This window comes from Oncorhynchus tshawytscha, linkage group LG23 (assembly GCF_018296145.1).
Source record: "Oncorhynchus tshawytscha isolate Ot180627B linkage group LG23, Otsh_v2.0, whole genome shotgun sequence".
Lineage (NCBI taxonomy): Eukaryota > Metazoa > Chordata > Actinopteri > Salmoniformes > Salmonidae > Oncorhynchus > Oncorhynchus tshawytscha.
In genome coordinates, this window is record NC_056451.1 from 16,708,026 (window position 1) to 16,723,458 (window position 15,433).

Genomic DNA, 15,433 nt, shown 5'->3' on the forward strand with positions numbered 1-15,433 from the left:
ATATCTGTTAATCACATGTCTGTGAAACTTGTTCAGTATATGTCTGTTGTTGAATTTTGTTATGTTCATACAAATATTTACACATGTTAAGTTTGCTGAAAATTAACGCAGTTGACAGTGAGATGACGTTCATTTTTTTGCTGACTTTATGTCACTGGTATCAAATATGTGAGTTGAAAACATTGATAAAAGTGCTGTGTGTGTGTTAACATTTGCACAGCCTTTTTTTTTAGTTAAGATGCCCAAATAATAATTTATAGTTGAAAAAACACATTTAAATTGACTGAAGTTTTGTTAAGTTGGAGCTAACTTTGGGGAAACACATTTTGTTTAGTTCAGCTAACTCTTAGACCGAAAATTTGAGTTTTCTTTTTAACAGTGCATACTGTACATACGCCAAGCTATGTATCGACAAATTGGCAATGGAGACAGATTCAGTGTCCTGAATGGTCCATAGTGACAAAATGGGTGACCAAGTGGCTGGCCATACCTCATACTTCATCTAATAGTACTTCTAAATAGGAGTGTTTATCAGGAATGTTTAATGTGTTGATATATCTTTCGTTGGCTGAGAGAGATAGACGGAGAGCGAGACAGACACGAATATCTTATGTTAACTTCAAAGAAAGAACACTACAAAATGACTCCTCCTCTCGACAGGCCTCCACAGCACTCCGTACCTCTCCTTCTGTCAGGGACGACTTCCATCCCACCTTCAACATTCACTACTTCTCACTCTTTTCATCAACCAGAGGAAACGCTGCTGAAGTCTATAACAACATGATGTCGTTCTAGAAAGCAGGTCCAGAAGTCATTTTGGATCTAAAGATGATGATCTCGCTATCAGGAGAGCGATGGGTTGAGGATGGATGGAGGAGAGAGAGAAGTGGAGGACCGAGGAAGAGAAGAGCGAGAGAGATGGGCGTTTACAGGGGCTAGTTCTTGGTTTGTCTGAGCGAGCCAGTCTCCATCGATCCCCCTGACCCACATCAGACAGGTTACAGACAGACAGACTGACTGAGCCTTATTGGAAAAAGTGCACACACAGAGAACAGACACAGAGAAAAAGATGAACTCTCTCCATGACTGCTGAAGTCCCTGCCTGGCCTTCTGGGCCGAGGGAATATGTCTCTCTCTCACACACCCAGACCCAGGCTGGTAAGATAGTAGGACGCACGGACGCTATCTTCATTTGAACAAATTGAATTTCTGTCTGTCGATTGCTTTAAAGTTACGACTGCAGAGAGTTACAATGATATCTTTGGCTAGTTTGCTTCAATAGAATGTCTTGGAAAAGAGGTTTGACTGGCAACATGAGTGAATGATTTATAAGAGTGTTGGGCCTGGTTTGGTCTTGCAACCAATGAGAATTGTTCCAAGACTAAACGCAACCTAAATGGTCTGTGCTTGTGTTGTCTGAATGTGTGTTCATAGTAGTCATGGTCATGTACTCTGTGCTGTATACCATCGCAGTATTGACTTAAGGGAGGCCCATCTACTGTGTGTGGACTGTATGTTTCTACTCTCTTCACAGGAGCTATTTTTGTTCACCTGTGTGTGTGTGTGTGTGTCTGCGTGTGTGTGTCAGCACTGTATGTTGGGGTTCTGTGGTCCTCACCTTTCCCTCTCACTGTCTTCTTTTGTGTGTGTGTGTGTGTGTGTGTGTGTGTGTGTGTGTGTGTCCCACAGGAGATTTGGATGGCCACTGGTTGGACCATGCGTCATGGCATAGCAGCGAGGCCTCCCCAATGTCTTTGGTGAGACATGCGGAGCCCTGCCCCTAACCCCCCTCCTCCCCTTTCCTCCCCCTCTCAGAGTCATTTCATGTTTTCTTTGTTTTATTTACACCTCCGCATGGGTTTTCTTCTTTCTTTCTGTTTTTATCCCACACCTGTAGGGGACAGTCAAAGGGGGAAAAGAAAAACTATTGAGCAGGCATTTTTGTCCGACTCAACACACAACACCTTATCTGAGAGGCAAAAGAAAATGGTTCGCTTTGGGGGCCACTCATTGGAAGAGGACGCAGAATGGTGCGAACCCCAGGTTAAAGACTCTGGCGTTGACACATGCAGTAGCACTACCCTAAACGAGGACAATCAGCATAGCCATAGTGAGAAGGTACTGGAGACTATGTAGCCAAAATATCTGCATTTTGTTATTTTTTTCTTTATTTTTCTTTACCTACCTCCTCCGGTCTTTATCTGTCACTAATTGTTAAATAGTAGACATGTTTATTCTTTTTAAAATTTGAATTGATTGATTTTCCTTTGAACTTCGTCTTTATTATTATTTCGGGGAATTGATCAGATTGATTTCATTTCGACAGCAGCTTGCTGGGTGTTGCTGAAATAGGAGATGGGGAACCCCTCTTTATTGTTCTGCTGTTTGCTCTCTGGCAGCATAAAGATCCACCCAGGAGCATTAAAACACAACCCTCTTTTTGTCATGGCACACAGCAATGTCCACTCCTCTAGTTGCATGTTGCTAGTTGCTCTGTCTGTTTTGTTATTTTTACTGTAGCGGCCATCTTAGTAACGTTACAGTAGGGTAACGACACCTACCTCTCACAGACACAGGCCTTTAGTCCAGTCCCTCACTGGAATGACCCCTCCTCTCCCAACATACACTACCTAGTCAAGTCATTATCCCCCCTAGATCTCCACTCAGTCTAATACCAAAACCAAACCAAGCACTTATAACAGGGACGATTGGATTTGTTTTGCACAGACAAAGTTATGTTTTTCTTTTTTTCCCTTCCACTGTCATGTTTGTTGTGATTTCATATATTTTGTGTCTCTCTTCATCTTGGCCTTAATCATCGCCCTGTGCTATTCTTTTGGGAGTTTCGTCCATAAATCCTACTTCAGTTCACCTCTTTTTTTGTTTTTTTGTTGTTGCATAATTACATTTTTCTTCATCTGCTTCTACCTGCTCCATTGTGGAGGTGTAGTGCTGTGTGTAGCAGGGCAGAGCGAGGTGGAGTGCTGTGTGTAGCAGGGCAGAGCGAGGTGGAGTGCTGTGTGTAGCAGGGCAGAGAGTGGTGGACTGCAGTCTTAACCTCCCTCTGCCTTCAGCTAAGGCCTCCCTCACAGACCATCAGACAAAATCTACACTCATCCAAACTCAACTGGATTTGATGCCAATGTGGCTGAGATTTAAGTGAGATTTTCTAGATACAGTGTAGGTTTTCTCAGATGGTTTGTGTGGGGCCTCTGCTCTGCGGTGACTAGGAGGGCGGGATGGTTTGCCTATTTTACCCTGCATGAGGTGCTGAATGCTCTCTACCTCTTTCCTGTTGGCAGGATCACACACGCCCTGGCATTGGATGTGCAAAATGTTTAATTTTCATTGTGTGATACATTTATCATAACATACCTAGAAAAATGTGAATTGAATCGTTTTAGTGAAAATAGTCCCTAAAATCAAATTGAAGTACTTCCATGAAGTATGTTTTTGGACATAGTTAATCTCTGCTTAAAATGTGGGCTGTGTTATTGTTTTATTTTGCCATTGTTTTAACATTTTGCCTTCAACTGCAGTACGTATACATAGTAACTGTGATGCAGTAGATACAATTATTTTTTTTGAGTTTGGTTATCTAATTGATTTTGATTAACTTTTATTATCTAATTGTGACAATCTGGCTAATCCCAAAAGAAAAAACAGGTTATATTATCTGAAATGGAAAGGATAGAGACAGAGCTATAATCACCAGATTAGATAACTAACCAGAGCTTGTGTGATCGTTCATTAAGTCAAATGAAGTGATACCCCCCCCCACCTCACCCCTCACATGATACACACTTTTCTGAAGAAGTCTTTTTAAAGGGATTGAAGTGAATCTGGTGTGGATGAGTTGTAAAACACAAGGTGTGTTGTTGCTGTGTGTGTTCCTATAGAATCCAGTGACATGGCAGCCCTCCAAAGATGGGGAGCGCCTAATAGGGCGGATTCTGCTCAACAAGCGGATGAAGGATGGAAGTGTACCTCGAGACTCAGGAGCACTGCTGGGACTGAAGGTGAGTCTGCCCCGTCTGTCTGACCTCTCTGTCTGGACTTCTGTCTATCTACTGGGACCAGTCTGACCTGATGGTCAGAGGCCGTTTATTATTTCAGCTGTCCATCACTATTCAAAGGTTGCTTCCCAAATCGTATCCTATTCCATATGTAGAGGGAATGTGTTGCCGTTTGGGCCTCGCTAAAGATTTTACGCAGCGGATATATGTCTTATTGACATAATGTTCTGGTTGTAAACTGGTTTTGTGGTTGAGGAAAAAGACGTTGCTGAAAAGACATGAACAAAACGTCCTTATCAACATCTAGTACAACCTGATCATAACATCACAATGGAGTCCTTACTACCAGGTATTCAGGGCTCAAAAGGCCCGTACTGAAGATCATCTAAACATTTTGGAATGATATTTTTGAATTGTATATTATGAGTGGACACTACACCTTGGTATCAAAACAAAATAAGAACGCTCAGATTCTTCACCACAATAAGCAATGTTTTCATATTATTTGTAGAAACTATGTTGTGGCTATTTCTATCTGCATATACATTTTGAAGTGATAAGTGTGGGTGCCTTGCCTAATTATGAATGACATAATTGTATTATTCATGATTTAATATTAATTAGGCGGCAAATTACTTCCTTGATTTAATATTAATGAGCTGTGTCTTGACATCAAATTCTTTATGTTCATGACTGTGTTCCAAATGGCACCCTATTCCCTATATAGTGTGCTACCTTTAACCAGGGACCTGGTAGTAGTGCACTATATATGGAGTAGTGTACAATTTAGGACTCAGGCTCTAAACTACCAGATGCCGTGAGAGTGTACTATGCAGTGTGGTTATGTAGAAAAGCCTATTTGAAATGTTCAGTCAGAGACAATGTACCTTTACTGTAGATAGGGAGATCACATCTGAAACATTGGGATTGTACAGCTTATTCCCCATTATGTACAGTACTGTAACTAGGCTACTAAACATATGTCCCATATTTACAGTATATCATGATTAGATGGGTAGATTTTCTGAATTAAAATATCTTAGGTTTTCTTAACTCTTCCTAATGCATTCATTTGAATGATCTGTGCGGCTTGGGCTGGTTTAAGATCTGAGCACACACAGCTAGCCAAAGCACAGTGAGGGGCTAGCACAGTGAGGGGCTAGCACAGTGAGGGGCTAGCACAGTGAGGGGCTAGCACAGTAAGGGGCTAGCACAGTGAGGGCCATCAGGAGAGAAAAGGAAAGTGGCAAGATGGGAAATCATTAATGATTGAATGAGCTTCCTGAATTGGTATGTTTGTGTCTAGTCAGTGCCTCTTTGTGCTGTACGGTACGCTATGTGTTTCTCCTCGCTCAGCAGCAAGCAGTGACCAGCCAGTCTGTTTGTCTCTCTCTCTTTTGAACTATCTCTATCTATCCATCTCTCACTCTCTGTCCCTTTCCCGCTCTCTCTGGCCCGGCTGTTACATAAAGCCATTTCATTTAGGAGTCTTCCCTAAGCTCCTTTGTATGTTGGCATTCAACTGCCATTAAGAGGGGATTTTATTTGTCTGATGCCTGTGGAGGGAGAGCGGTTCAGGGGCTTACAGAGTAGAGCAGAGCTGGGCCCCCTGGCCTGCTATAGGCCCCACAGGCCTCAAGTGTTACAGCACAATGGAGAGAGAGGTGGCCCCAGGGTTCCAACACAACACACAGGGACATTCAACATTATGAAAAGAGATGTACATTTTGACTAAACACGTAGATACTTTCTCTATTCAAGAATAGCACCCTATGGACAGAATGATGCTATGTGGCTACATATGCAATTAGTATTAGGCCTAGATCTGCAGGTTGTATTTTACCATTAGCGAATTCAATTCACACATGGATTTTCAAACATGGTCAATAAATATGTTTCTGTGAAACAAAGTGATCAGTGAATCCATATTCCTTCCTTGCCAGGCTGCTTGCACCATACTGAGGGTGTGATTATATTACAGTATAATACTATATACTACTACTATACATGTTGATGTGTGTTGCTTCCCTCATAGGTGGTGGGTGGAAAGATGACAGAATCTGGTAGACTTTGTGCTTTCATCACTAAAGTGAGGAAAGGAAGTCTAGCGGATACTGTTGGACACCTCAGACCAGGTACCTACTGATCTGATTTTATACTCTACATCCCTTACCATGTTTAGAACTAGACTTATTATGTGTAGAACTACATTTACCATGTTTAGAACATCACTTGCTAAGTTTAGAACTACATTAGTCATGTTTAGAACTACACTTACTATGCTTAGAACACACTTACCATGCTTAGAACTACGCTTACTACCTTTAGAACTACACATACTATGCTTAGAACTACATTTACCACATTTAGAACTACACTTACTGTTTTGAACTGCATTTACCATGTTTAGAACTACACTTACTGTGTTTAGAACTGCATTTACCATGTTTAGAACTACATTTCCCATGTTTAGAACTGCATTTACCATGTGTAGAAGTACACTTACTGTGTTTAGAACTGCATTTACCATGTGTAGAAGTACACTTACTGTGTTTAGAACTACACTTATAGATTTTTTTCAAGCACGCTGAAGATTGACAATACATTTCTCATGTACACAGCACTGTAGATTTAATAAGCTACTTCAGTGATTCAAGAAACATTTGGATTACTTGGTGAACAGGTGCTGAACTGGGTCAGAACCTTGTTTAAACTTCTGACACCCTTTGCCCTTCATTTAATAGCACTAATTACAACACGTATGAACTAGACAGATGTGCTGTTATTTGTTACCATAAGGGTTGCGACCGAGGCCTATTCAATTATTTATAATATTTGCTTACCAGGACGATTACAATGCTGTACTGTTTGTTTATGTGTGCTGTGTTTTCTACAATACCATTCATATTCTCCTTTTCTCCATCATGTGGGCCTGCTCATGTTTATAACTACACGTATCATGTTTTTAACTATATTTATAACTATGCTTCCCATGTTCATAACGGCACCGTGCCAGCTGACGTCTTGATGTGTGGATGACTGACAGCATCTCTTGTTTTACAGGCGACCAGGTGCTGGAGTGGAACGGGAGGTTTTTACAAGGAGCCACATTTAAAGAAGTTTACAATATCATTCTAGAATCAAAGCCAGAACCCCAGGTGGAACTGGTGGTCTCAAGGCCCATAGGGTAAGACCTCTCAACAGCAACTACACTTATTACTACTGAACCATCAAAACTACAGTGTATTCACATTCATACATTTGTAAAAAAAATATGTTTCTGGCAGAGGAGAGAGAAGATGTGAGAAAAGGAGAAAAGGGGGCTGAGTGTATTTGAATGTAATTTGTTTTGCTTGTTTATTTAACATATCTGCCTCCCAACCCTCCCTCCCAATATCCCTCCCCTCCATCAGTCCTCCAGTGTGATGACAGTGTCAGAGGCTCATATGGGACTAGCAGTGCGGCACAGTGAAATGAACGGTGGCTGCTGCCAATCTCTCTCTCTCTCTCTCTCTCGCTCTCTCTCTCGCTGTGTCTCACTACCAACTCTCCCCCCTCTCCTCCACAAACAGCGGGATGCCAATCGTTTTTGAAAGTAGAGATACCCAGAGAAATCAGAAACCCCTTTGCTTTGTCAGTGTCTATATTTGTCCTGCTTTGTATTGCTGAGGGAGGGAGCTGCTGTACAGGAGAATTAAGACTAATGCTCTTCTTAGGATCATTAAAATACAGTGCATTCAGCATTAGCACCAATTGATCTCCTCTTCCTTCCTCATCCCCCCTCCCCCTCTCTCTCTCCTTTCAGAGATATTCCTCGGATACCAGACAGCACACATGCACAACTGGAATCAAGTAAGTCTGGCTTTTCTTTCATTTCCCAATGATAACTAATTAGCCTGCGTTAATTAATCAACCTTGAAATATCAAGCTAAGGTATTGTCAGGGAGAGGTGATGATATCTAATTTCTATCTCTCTACCCTACTTGCTTTCTTTCTCTCTCTCTCCTCCCCCTCCTCTTTCTCTCTCCCTCTTCCTCTCCTTGAAGTATGTTACCAAAATCACAGTGTTTCAGATTTGATCATGTGACCGCCTCCCTGTCTCTCCTGTCTCAGGTTCGAGTTCCTTTGAGTCTCAGAAGATGGATCGCCCCTCTATCTCTGTCACGTCTCCCATGAGCCCCGGGATGCTGCGGGATGCCCCCCAGTACCTGTCAGGACAGCTCTCAGTGAGTACCCTACTACAATACCCACAATACACCCTGGCTCTGTCTGGGCCTACATTACCTGCAGGAAAGGATCATACAGTGTAGATTCACACAGAGGGTTTGAGAACAGATGTTTTCTTTCTCTGCAGTTTTCAGGGAGAGTAGCTGGAGCTCTGGAGAGTAGCTGGAGCTCTGGAGAGTAGCTGGAGCTCTGAGAGTTGTTCAGTTAGACCCATCCCAACCCAGCATAGGACCACAGATCATGTTGCCCTGAACCATGTTGCTTATTATCTGATGCCTAATATACTCTTGGGGGAAGTGAGTAAAAGGCTTAACTCTGAAACTCAGGAGGCCAGACGGAAATAGACTAATGCTAACCTCCAGCACTTATTTTAAATAACACTCAGGATATTTAGTTTCTTGGAGAAAAAAAACAGAGTGTTATGAAATAGTCACAGCTTTTCAATCCCTTTCCTTATGATAACACATCCATTTTATATGTGATTATAAATAGCTTGATTTATTTCCAAAATATTTACCAGTCGATATCAGTCAATATATAACAGTCTATCAAGTCCATAGTGTATTTGTTTATCAGAAGAGGTGAGAATGTTTGATAGTTGACTGTGTGTCTGTAAACACTGTACGCCTTTTACTGTAATGCTGCTCTCCAGTAAAACTGCTCCTAGAGCCAGAGGAGGAAGGAAGAGAAGGAAGCTTTTGATGTCAGTGTTCTTTCTGCTTGTTGTTGTTTTCTTTGGTGAGGAGGGGGAGATCTAATCTGTGCTGCTGCTAGCGTCTCCGCCTGGCTCCTCTCCTCTCCCGTCTGTATGTAACGGGAGTATGGCGGAGCAGAGTGAGAGCCAGGGAGAGAAGGAGCACAGAGAGAGGTAGCAGGCACACACAGGCCCTCCAGTATTCATAGGCCTACACCCAGGAGGCCCATGCTGACAGTTATGACGCAAATAGAGCCCAGTCAGCCAATCATGCTGCAGTTGTGATCTCTGCAATCCCTACCTGTAGCACTCAGCCCCACACCACTCAGATCCAGAAGTTCTCTCCATTTCATCAATGAGCTGACCTTGAAACCAAAACAAGAGTATTTGAATCGTACTGTAGTTAATATACTGTAGTTATACTGTAATTAATATACTGTAGTTAATATACTGTAGTTATACTGTAATTAATATACTGTAGTTGATATACTGTAGTTATACTGTAGTTGATATACTGTAGTTATACTGTAATTAATATACTGTAGTTATACTGTAATTAATATACTGTAATTAATATACTGTAGTTATACTGTAATTAATATACTGTAGTTATACTGTAATTAATATACTGTAATTAATATACTGTAGTTGATATACTGTAGTTATACTGTAATTAATATACTGTAGTTATACTGTAATTAATATACTGTAGTTATACTGTAATTAATATACGGTAGTTGTACTGTAATTAATATACTGTAGTTATACTGTAATTAATATACTGTAGTTGTACTGTAATTAATATACTGTAATTAATATACTGTAGTTGATATACTGTAGTTATACTGTAATTAATATACTGTAGTTATACTGTAATTAATATACTGTAGTTGTACTGTAATTAATATACTGTAATTAATATACTGTAGTTGATATACTGTAGTTATACTGTGATTAATATACTGTAGTTATACTGTAATTAATATACTGTAGTTGTACTGTAATTAATATACTGTAATTAATATACTGTCATTAATATACTGTAGTTATACTGTAATTAATATACTGTAGTTATACTGTAATTAATATACTGTAGTTATACTGTAATTAATATACTGTCATTAATATACTGTAGTTATACTGTAATTAATATACTGTAGTTATACTGTAATTAATATACTGTAGTTATACTGTAATTAATATACTGTAGTTATACTGTAATTAATATACTGTCATTAATATACTGTAGTTGATATACTGTAGTACATTACCTTGCTGGATCAAGTGCCAGCTGAACATTACGTTGGATGCAGTTAGAAATTGTCATGTTTTTTTATTATTATTTGTATCATTTTCAAACCTTGTTGAGGGAACAATTGGATTTCAATACGTCATTGTGACGCAAATGTTAAATGAAGAAAGGAAGGAAAGTTAGAGTCCAGAGAGCATGGAAGGGAATGCTTAGTTAGAAGTCATCAATCATTTTCTGTGAAAACGGGAGCAGAGCAGCCTCTTCCTCTCCCTGAGTATTACAGTGTGGAGGTACAGGAACCCACAGATAAGGCTCCAAGACAATACAGCACATTAGTGAATAATGAGATGCAGATTGATGCTAATGAACGGTGGGGAAAACACACACACCGCTAGATTGACTCTCCGTCCCCTCCTCCTCAAAATGTGTTTGTGTTATTGTGGCACTGGTTCGAGTCCAGTGAGTGTGTTTTGTTGGTTGTTTTATGTTTTTTTTTGGTTTTATTGCATTTTTCTATGTTGTTGTTTAATTTTGCTTACCCAGAGCCAAAGCCTTAGTAGAAGAACAGCGCCTTTTGTCCCTAGGGTCCAGGTAAACACCTGTCTGACTCACAGACTGACTCTCTTTGGTCTTCGCTCGCCTTTTTCTGTTGCCTTTTTGGTTTCCTCCATCTTGGAAAATGCATACCAGGGAAATGGCAGCATCTTTCCCTTGCAGTGCGGTGCATTATGTCATTATTATTATTATTTATTTATACCATATAACATGATCATACGGTTATGACAGGAGTCTCGACTCTTTGCATGACTAACTGATCTAAAGGAAATATTTCAGAGAGACACCCTTCCATTGCCAGATCCTGTAGCCTACACTCAACAGCAACAACAAGCTCAAACACATGGCCAGATCCTGTAGCCTACACTCAACAGCAACGACAAGCTCAAACACATGGCCAGATCCTGTAGCCTACACTCAACAGCAACGACAAGCTCAAACATTATTTGTCACATGCGCTGAATACAACAAGTGTAGACCTTACTGTGAGATGTTTACTTACAAGCCCTTAACCAACAGTGCAGTTCAAGAAGGGCTAAGAAAATATTTACCAAATAAACAAGTCAAAAATAATAAAAAGTAACACAATAACATAACAATAACGAGGCTATATACAAGGGTACCCAGTCAATGTGTGGGGGAACACGTTAGAGGTCATTTGTACATGTAGGTAGGGGTGAAGTGACTATGCATTTGAAGTGACTGGCCATTTGATCAATTGTTCAGCAGTGTTATGGCTTGGGGATAGAAGCTGTTAAGGAGCCTTTTGGTCCTAGACTTGGCGCCCTGGTACCGCTTGCGGTAACAGAGAAAACAGTCTATGATTTGGGTGACTGGAGTCTCTGACAATTTCATGGGCTTTCCTCTGACACCGCCTATTATATAGGTCCTGGATTGCAGGAAGCTTGGTCCCAGTGTTGTACTGGGCCGCACGCACTTCCCTCTGTAGCACCTTACGGTCAGATGCTGACCGGTCAGATGCTGAGCAGTTGCCATACCAGGCGGTGAGGCAAATGGTCAGGATGCTCTCGATGGTGCAGCTATTATAACTTTTTGAGGATCTGAGGACCCATGCCATGTCTCCTGAGGGGGAAAAGATTTTGTCGTGCCCTCTTCACGACTGTCTTGGTGTGTTTGGACCATGATAGAGCGTTGGTGATGGAGTTTCAAGGAACTTGAAACTCTCGACCCGCTTCACTACAGCCCCGTTGATGTTAATGGGGGCCTGTTCGGCCCATCTTTTCTTGTAGTCCACGATCAGCTCCTTTGTCTTGCCCACATTGAGGGAGAGGTTGTTGTCCTGGCACCACACTGCCAGTTGTCTGACCCCCTCCCTATAGGCTGTCTCATCATTGTCGTGGTCAGACCTACCACTGTTGTGTCGTCTGAAAACTTGGACTCATGCTTGGCCACGCAGTCGTGGGTGAACAGGGAGTACAGGAGGGGACTAAGTACACCCCCCTAAGGGGCCCCAGTGTTGAGGATCAGAGTGGCAGACATGTTATTGCCTACCCTTACCACCTGAGGGCGGCCCATCAGGAAGTCCAGGATCCAGTTGCAGAGGGAGGTATTTAGTCCCAGGGTCCTTAGCTTAGTGATGAGTATCGTGGGCACTATGGTGTTGAACGCTGAGCTCTAGTTAATGAACAGCATTCTCACATAGGTGATGCTTTTGTCCAGGTGAGAAAGGGCAGTGGGCTTTGAGATTGAGTCAACTGTGGATCTGTTGGGACGGTATGCGAATTGGAGTGGATCTAGGGTATCCGGGAGGATGCTGTTGACGTGAGCCAAGACTTTCAAAGCACTTCATGGCTACCGACGTGAGTGCTACGGGGTGGTAATCATTTGGCAGGTTACCTTCACTTCCTTGGGCACAGGGACTGGTCTGCTTGAAACATGTAGGTATTACAGGCTCAGTCAGAGAGAGGTTGAAAATGTCAGTGAAGTCACATGTCAGTTGGTCCGCGCATGCTTTGAGTACACGTCCTGGTAATCCATCTGGCCCTGTGGCTTTGAATGTTGTCCTGTTTATTAAAGGTCTTGCTCACATCGGCTACCGAGAGCGTTATCACACAGTCATCCAGAGTAGCTGGTGCATTTAGCTCATCTGGTAGGCTCGCGTCACTGGGCAGCTCGTGTCAAGGTTGCCCTTTGTAGTCCGTAATAGTTTTGAATATGACATGCTGGTAAAAATTTGGAAAACTGATTTAAGTTTGCATGCATTAAAGCCCCCGGCCACTAGGCGCGCCACTTCTGTGTGAGCATTTTCTTGTTTGCTTATGGCCTTGTAGAGTTGGTTGAGTGTGGTCTTAGTGCCATCATCGGTCTGTGGTGGTAAATAGACGGCTACAATTAATATAGATGAGAACTCTCTTGGTAGATAGTGTGGTCTACAACTTACCATAAGGTACTCTACCTCAGGTGAGCAATACCTCGAGACTTCTTTAATATTGGACATCGCGCATCAGCTGTTATTGACAAAACGACACACACCCCCACCCCTCTGTTCTGCCGGTGCATGGAAAATCCCGCCTGCTCTATATTATCCGTGTCGTCGTTCAGCCATGATTCTGTGAAACATAAGATATTACAGTTCTTAATGTCCCGTTGGTAGGATAATCGTAATTTTAGGTCATCAATTGTGAGGGCAGTGGGAGTTTACTTGCTCGCCTATGGATTCTCAAAAGGCAGCCCAATCTGCATCCCCTTCCTCCGTCTTTTCTTCGCTCAAATAAAGGGGATCTGTTCCCAGGAGAGCTGTATATCTTTCTCGTAAGACTCGTTAAAGGAAAAAGCTTCTTCCAGTTCGTGGTGAGTATTCCCAGTTCTGATGTCCAGAAGTTCTTTTCGGTCATAAGAGACGGTAGCAGCAACATTATGTACAAAATACAGTGGCAAGAAAAAGTATGTGAACCCTTTGGAATTACCTGGATTTCTGCATAAATTAGTCATAAAATTTGATCTCATCTTCATCTTAGTCACAACAATAGACAAACATAGTGTGCTTACACTAATAACACACAAATTATTGTATTTTTCTTGTCTATGTTGAATACATAATTTAAACATTCACAGTGTAGGTTGGAAAAACTATGTGAACCCCTAGGCTAATGACTTTTCCAAAAGTTAATTGGAGTCAGGAGTCAGCTAACCTGGAGTCCAATCAATGAGACGACATTGGAGATGTTGTTTAGAGCTGTCTTGCCCTATAAAAACACTCAGAAAATTTGAATTTACTATTCACAAGAAGCAGTTCCTGATGTGAACCATGCCTTGAACACAGAGATAGCAGAAGACCTAAGATTAAGAGTTGTTGACTTGCATAAAGCTGTAAAGGGTTACAAAAGTATATTTTAAAGCCTTGATGTTCATCAGTCCACAGTAAGACAAATTGTCTATAAATGGAGAAAGTTCAGCACTGTTGCCACTCTCCCTAGGAGTGGCCGCCCTGCAAAGATGACTGCAAGAGCACAGTTCAGAATGCTCAATGAGGTTAAGAAGAATCCTAGAGTGTCAGCTAAAGACTTACAGAAATCTCTGGAACATGCTTACATCTCTGTTGACGAGTCTACAATACGTAAAACATTAAAAAAGAATGGGGTTCATGGGAGGACACCACGGAAGAAGCCACTGCACGTCTGAAGTTTGCAAAAGAGCACCTGGATGTTCCACAGCGCTTCTGGCAAAATATTCTGTGGACAGATTAAACTTAAGTTGAGTTGTTTGGAGGTGACACACAACACTATGTGTGGAGAAAAAAAAGGCACAGTACACCAACATCAAAACCTCATCCCAACTGTAAAGTATGGTGGGGGGAGCATCATGGTTTGGGGCTGCTTGTTACGGTTTTCTTCCGTTGAAGGAGAGTCGGACCAAAATGCAGCGTGGTTAAATCGAGACATCTTTAATGACGTAAAATACGAAACATACAAAAACAACAAACGGAAATGTGAAAACCTAATACAGCCTGTCTGGTGACAACTAACACAGAGACAGGAACAATCACCCACAAACACACAGTGAAACCCAGGCTACCTAAATATGGTTCCCAATCAGAGACAACGAGAATCACCTGACTCTGATTGAGAACCGCCTCAGGCAGCCATAGACTATGCTAGACACCCCTACTAGCCACAATCCCAAAACCTACGAAAAAAAACCCATACATAAACACAACACAAAATAAACCCATGTCACACCCTGGCCTGACCAAATAATTATAGAAAACACAAAATACTAAGACCAGGGCGTGACAGAACCCCCCAAGGTGCGGACTCCCGGCCACACACTAAAACCCATAGGGGAGGGTCCGGGTGGGCGTCTGTCCACGGTGGTGGCTCGGGACGTGGACCCCACTCCAACCAAGTCTTAGTCCCCCTGTAACGCGTCCTTTGATTGGCGACCCTCGCCGCCGACCTTGGCCTAATAACCCTCACCAAGGACCCCACTGGACTGAGGGGCAGCTCGGGACTGAGGTGGAAGCTCGGGACTGAGGTGGAAGCTCGGGACTGAGGTGGAAGCTCGGGACTGAGGGGTAGCTCGGGACTGAGGGGTAGCTCGGGACTGAGGGGTAGCTCGGGACTGAGGGGTAGCTCGGGACTGAGGGGTAGCTCGGGACTGAGGGAAGCTCAGCACAGAGGGGAAGCTCAGCACTGAGGGGAAGCTCAGCACTGAGGGGAAGCTCAGCAC

General features: G+C 42.3%; 1 protein-coding gene across 36 annotated transcripts in view; it reads left to right on the plus strand.

Annotated features, from left to right (window-relative positions):
* Positions 1-15,433, plus strand: part of LOC112222529 (regulating synaptic membrane exocytosis protein 2-like) — a 223,015-nt gene that overhangs the window by 114,629 nt on the left and 92,953 nt on the right. For 14 of the 36 annotated variants that reach the window (XM_042304750.1, XM_042304741.1, XM_042304747.1 and 11 more), the window contains 7 exons: positions 1,898-2,118; positions 3,900-4,019; positions 6,052-6,151; positions 7,080-7,203; positions 7,822-7,868; positions 8,130-8,242; positions 10,733-10,780. In XM_042304750.1, coding sequence (XP_042160684.1) covers positions 1,898-2,118; positions 3,900-4,019; positions 6,052-6,151; positions 7,080-7,203; positions 7,822-7,868; positions 8,130-8,242; positions 10,733-10,780 — 773 coding nt within the window. Of the gene's footprint in view, positions 1-1,689; positions 1,758-1,897; positions 2,119-3,899; positions 4,020-6,051; positions 6,152-7,079; positions 7,204-7,821; positions 7,869-8,129; positions 8,243-10,732; positions 10,781-15,433 lie in introns of all 36 variants that reach the window. The other 22 variants (XM_042304756.1, XM_042304768.1, XM_042304771.1 and 19 more) reach the window with 3 other exon arrangements.